Source organism: Eurypyga helias, unplaced genomic scaffold, assembly GCF_000690775.1.
Source record: "Eurypyga helias isolate BGI_N326 unplaced genomic scaffold, ASM69077v1 scaffold14278, whole genome shotgun sequence".
NCBI classification, from domain to species: Eukaryota; Metazoa; Chordata; class Aves; order Eurypygiformes; family Eurypygidae; genus Eurypyga; species Eurypyga helias.
The window spans coordinates 18047-23686 of NW_010267749.1; the positions used below are offsets into that span (position 1 = coordinate 18047).

The 5640-nt window shown below is 53.1% G+C and overlaps 1 protein-coding gene across 1 annotated transcript in view; it reads left to right on the forward strand.

Moving 5' to 3' along the window:
* The window catches only part of ATP6V1A (ATPase, H+ transporting, lysosomal 70kDa, V1 subunit A), a 20491-nt gene that overhangs the window by 13504 nt on the left and 1347 nt on the right, over positions 1 to 5640 (forward strand). Inside the window, exons 11-14 of the mRNA XM_010157551.1 lie at positions 276 to 339; positions 1296 to 1499; positions 3344 to 3438; positions 4630 to 4801. Coding sequence (XP_010155853.1) covers positions 276 to 339; positions 1296 to 1499; positions 3344 to 3438; positions 4630 to 4801 — 535 coding nt within the window. The remainder of the gene's footprint in view (positions 1 to 275; positions 340 to 1295; positions 1500 to 3343; positions 3439 to 4629; positions 4802 to 5640) is intronic.

Here is a 5640-nt window from a genome sequence, read left to right on the forward strand (position 1 = left end):
TGATGATCCAAGTTGGAGTTACGAGCTGGAGCTAGCGACTGAAATTACACCTTGACAGTCAGTGACTGATCTGTTTGTCGTGGTATGCTCGATACGACACTGCTGTGGGTGTGCATCCGACGCTGTCTGCGGTGGAATCCTGCAGTCTGTTACGTAACTGGGAATGGGATTGAGTTTCCTGGTTTCTGTCGTCGCTGAGCTGCGCGGTCTATGTTCCCTACTGCTCTTGAAACTGGGAAAGCAGCCCTAACTTTTCCTTCTCTCCTCCTGCTCAGCGTCTCTCCCCCAGGTGGTGACTTCTCTGATCCTGTCACATCTGCTACGCTGGGCATTGTTCAGGTACGTCCCGTGACGCTGCAGCTCTTCGCTCGGCTTCCTCGGGCTGGAATTGACCGCGCTGCGGCGTCTCTGTCCAGTGGCTGGGGTGTGGAAGCTTTGATTCGACGCTGGCAGCTTTGTGGGGCGCTTCAGCAAACGTTCTAACGGTGTAAAAGGCAACCTTATGGCTTCTGAACTGAGATCCTTCTGGAAGTGGGAGCAAAGGTAGCAGTTCCTTCTGGTGCTGACTGCTCAGGAATATCCGTGTGCTGCCGACTGCTGCCCGTTTTGCTGCGCTTCGAGTGTGGCTGCTCTCAGCTGAGAGGGAAAGTGAACCACTCTTAAGTGGTGCCTTGAAACCACACAAAAGAAAATCCTTGGAGCAGCTGACTGGGAGAACAATGTCTTGTAACGGATTGCAGTCCTGTTTTGGGAGAAAGAATTATGTCTAATCGGTCTCTGCCTAATGAGCCTCCAGTGTTGACACTGTCTTTGCTACGGCTGACTTCTCCCTCACAAGGAGTCTCGAGATTAACAAGTCTGAACTCAGACTAAAAGATGCATCCCTTTGGGAAATTGCAAGTCACTGACTGGGAGAACAATGTCTTGTAACGGATTGCAGTCCTGTTTTGGGAGAAAGAATTATGTCTAATCGGTCTCTGCCTAATGAGCCTCCAGTGTTGACACTGTCTTTGCTACGGCTGACTTCTCCCTCACAAGGAGTCTCGAGATTAACAAGTCTGAACTCAGACTAAAAGATGCATCCCTTTGGGAAATTGCAAGTCACTGCTATAGTTAATTTAACAGAAGGAAAGCTTTCTTTTTTTTTCTCTCAGGTTTCATTTGTGATAACCGTTGCCGTGTTGCGTTTGCTCCAACTCGCCTTGTGTACTGGGTGGGAGAGGGTTTATTGCCTTCAATTATTTTGGTTCAGCTTTGATTTGGAACAGGAGTTTGATCATTCTGGCTTCTGGCAGGTTTTCTGGGGCCTGGATAAGAAGCTGGCACAACGCAAGCACTTCCCCTCCGTCAACTGGCTGATCAGCTACAGCAAGTACACGCGTGCCCTGGACGAGTACTATGACAAGCATTTTACAGAGTTTGTCCCTCTCAGGACAAAGGCCAAGGAGATTCTGCAGGAGGAAGAGGACCTCGCAGAGATTGTGCAGCTTGTGGGGAAGGTGAGTAACCAGCTGTGAGGAACTGGTGACAGTGAGCCATTCTCCACTTCCTCTCTGCGAGCACAGGCCTTTGCCCGTGTCCGAGACCAGACTTGATGCGGTACTGCAAATGGTCACTGAGGGATGTCGGACTGCCCTGCCTCTGACTGTACTTCATTCCAACTTCCTTCATGCTGTTTGACTTCTGATGACAAATGCTTTTTTAGATTGGCCAAACCTTGGCTCGACGCTGCTTTTCTCGTGCGAATCAGATTGCGGGGCATCTGACGCTGGAGCGAGTCTTCGCTCGCTTCGGCGCTCCAGTACTGACCCACAGTAGTGAAGGGAACCCGTGCAGGCCGATCTTCGCCGCTGAGGTCACCTGAAGGGTTACAGCTTGCCGCAAACCACGCTGCCAGCCGCAGAACAGAGGTGTTGGCGTTTGCAAACTGGCCTGGGGAAACAGAAGGGATGTCTGCTTTTTCTAAAAGCTGGCGATCACCTCATTTCTCACGTGGAAATCCGTGATGTTACACACGGCCCCGTTTTACAGGCGTTCTTTCCTTTCCCTCCTTCACTCCACTGCTTTGGAGAGAAGGCTGAACTGGGACAGGACTGCCCTCAAGAGCTCGGAAGAGGGACCCAGTGAAAACTCTTTGAGCTTAGCGCTGGGAAGATGGTAACTGGGAGGTGTCAGTGCACACGGACAGTAGCGTAATCCCACGATGTTCGGGTGAACTATGCTCGTCACGAGGCGGTGGTAGTGTGTGGTAACGTGGTTTTACTAGAGTTACTAGTGGAAGTTGGCTCTGCTCACTGAGCCTAAGCAAGACGAGGTCTTTTGCCAGATCTTGCCTAGCGGAGCTCTTCTCCAGACGTAGAAGAAAGGAGATGGGATCTTAGGGCCTTCTGCATTTTTCTGCTTAAAAACACATGTTCTGAAAGACGGGGCAGAGCAGGCTGGATTCACTTCTAGATGCAAAAGGGGTGTTGATGAGCCAGTGCTTGTAACTAGGTATTATTTCCACGCCAGAAGTGCCGGAACTGGTCATCTTGTTCTCAAAGATACTCTCTTGAGCTCGCTCTTTCAGTCTGGGCTTGGCTAGCAACTGCAACAACACTTCAGAAAGGGGGAATTGTGGGAAAACAATCTCTCCATTTCCTTTTCTTTCTAATCTCTGAATTCTGTTAGTCTCCTCGTGAAAGACTGTCCAAACTTCCTGTCTAGGAAGCAAGCCGGGGTACTTGAAACCCAGCCTGCCCCCTAGAGCAAACGGACAACGAAGGGTGGAGAAGAGTGGCCGGCGGTGCCAAGAGCAGCGGTGCGCAGCAGGGTTATGGCCGTCCCACGGAGTTGGACGGGCATTGTCATCATCTCCCTCGAATGCCAGGCAGGGAAAGCCCATTGGAAGCTGGGGAGGCTGGTACCGCAGCCTGAAGATCACTTACTGATCTAACCTGCTGGCGTCTAGTTTTCCTTCCGTGGCATCATGGCCGTAAGGACGGGGGAAGGTAAAAGTGCGTTGACCCCTCTGTGTCGGGAGGTGATGTTCGGAGGTACCTCGAGCAGAGCCATGTGCGTTTTCTGTGCCTGGTGGCTTTTCCGTTATCTTAAAGAAGAGACTTCCTTTATTTATCAGATAAAGTAGATTAATTGACTCTTTGGCCCATCTTAATTTGGCAATCAATTAAATTGGCTGTTCCACAGCAGGGAACGAGGAATACCCAAACCCCAGTATTCTGCTGGAAGCCATCCTAAGAGGGTGGGAAAACAACCGGTACTGAAAGAGCCCAGTTCTCAGCCAGGGCGTACCACGTCCTCACGGACTCGAGTACTAAACTAACAGCGTGCCCTACTTTTCTAGGCTTCCTTGGCAGAGACCGACAAAATTACCTTGGAGGTTGCCAAGCTGATAAAAGACGACTTCTTGCAGCAGAATGGTTATACGCCTTACGACAGGTGAGCTCTGGGTGGCCACGCTGCCCTCCTGGTCCTGTGTAGTCTGGGTCGAGACAGCTGTTTTGTCTGGAAAGGCGTCGCTGAGGGAGGGAGTTTTACTCGCCGCAGACGAACAGAACAACTGCGCTTAGGTGGGCCATCGAGCACTCTGTTCACACTGCCTTACCCAAGGCGTGCAGGCCTTTCCCGAACGCCCTTGGAGCTTCTCAGGCCCTCGTCTGTTGTGTGGTTAGCCATCACTTCTGCAATAGCCTGTCCTCCTGAGGAGGAGGAGGAGAGAACCACTGTTTTCACAGTCAACACCCAAAGTCCTCCTGTTACCCTAGCAACGCACCGGGGACTGCAAGAATCTGCTTTCAGTTACTGTTGCGTAATCCTTGAGTGAGTTGGATCCACCAAAAAAACTTGCTGGATCTCTTCCCTAGTATGGTGTTTATTATCCCTGTTTGCTTTGCTTCTTTCCATCCTGTCCTTGGGTTTTAACAGCCTGACAAGGGGCCCTTCGTACTCCCCAGCCCAGGTGGATCAGGAGGTCCTGAATACTCCATCGCTCCGCACGCAGGCGTACATCGTTCCGTACTGGCGTGTGCCTTAGGTTAGGAGGGCAGGCCTGCTTGTACGCGATGGGGGAGCGCGGGAAGTGGCACTGTGTGGCGTGTAAATAACAGCGAGGTTCCCTCCGTGGCAGTCATCGCCCATTAAAACGGAGCGCTCTGTGTGTGCGTTCAGTGTTGTTGTGATAGAAACACTCCCCTTCCTGCGAGCAAAGAAACCTGCAGAGCTGCCAGGTCATCCCAGGCTGCTTGGAGGAAGCCTGCTCCCACGATGGACAAAACAGGAAGGAGGAATTCCGTTGGCTGCTCTGGCGTTTTCCCTTTCTTGTTAGCACTGGCACAGATTGGAACGCCGCGATTGTGGAGCGATGGTTCCTGCTCTCTCCTGGTTTGCCCGGTGTTTGGGTGCTGCTTCAGAAACCTCGCTTCGGGATGGGATGGTCTTAGCCCGTGCCTTGCCCGTTTCAACACGTGGGAGCTGCGAGAGGCAGTCTCTGCCCTTTGGCAGTATCGAGCCGGTAGGCCTGGCGCGAAGCAGGCCAGCGCTCTCGCTGAGGCGAGATTGTGACGGCAGGAGTAAAGCCTCATCCTGCTCACCCCTCCGAGATGCCTGACCCGTCTCCTTCTGTTCCATCAGGTTCTGCCCTTTCTATAAGACGGTGGGAATGCTTTCCAACATGATTGCGTTTTATGACATGGCGCGCCGTGCCGTAGAAACCACAGCCCAGAGCGACAACAAGATCACGTGGTCCATCATCCGAGAGAACATGAGCGAAATCCTCTACAGACTCACCTCCATGAAGTTCAAGGTGGGTTGGGGAGGGCTGGGTGGCGCCGCTCTTGGCGAGCTTCGATGCCTCGGAAAGGCTGCTGGGACTTGGGCTGGTAAAGGTCTGGGAACAGTGACTTTCTGCAGTCGCTTGGCCGAGGCTCACGACCTGGTGTTAGTTTGAGCACAGAACGGTCCGTAGAGAAACCGGGGAGGCGCTGGCTGCGGAGCCTCGGCAACCCCACCTCCAGCAGTCCCCCTACAGAAATAAATGCTGGGCTCCTGCGGGAATACGTGCCGTCCCCTGCGCTTGGCCTCAGGACCGAAGGCAGGTAGCGAGGAGGAGGAGAAGGGAGGAGTAGCTTCCACGCGGGCTGAAAATGAGTGGCTTGGAGCACCCGCTCGTAGCGTCAGTGGTAGCTTGTTTAGGGTACAGCTTCCCTAAAACACATCTGTGTGTTTTGTTCCTTCAGGGAACAGGCTTGTTCCTGCAGCAGGTAGGTCCCGGGTGCATGTTCCCCAAGCATCAGGATAGGCTGGAGGACCTGGGCTTCGTGGAGAGTTAGTTCTGTAGAGACAGGGGAGGGGCCTCTTCCGCTTTTACATGACAAACCCTGGCCACCAGCAGTACCTGGCTTACAGCGGACAGCACGGCTGAGACGGGGAACGCAGAGAGTGGACACGCTCCACGGAGCCGTCCATCTAATCCAGTACTAGTCATGAAAGGAAAATCCTGGGAACAGTCTGGAAAGGGTGGGAATTTAAATGTGGTCTGTGGGTTCCGGGGAGACAGCGAAGAAGGAGTGCACCCACACCCATACATCCTCCGCGTTTCCCAAGAGCTGCGCCCCCCAATTCCCAGAGCAGCAACTCCGACCC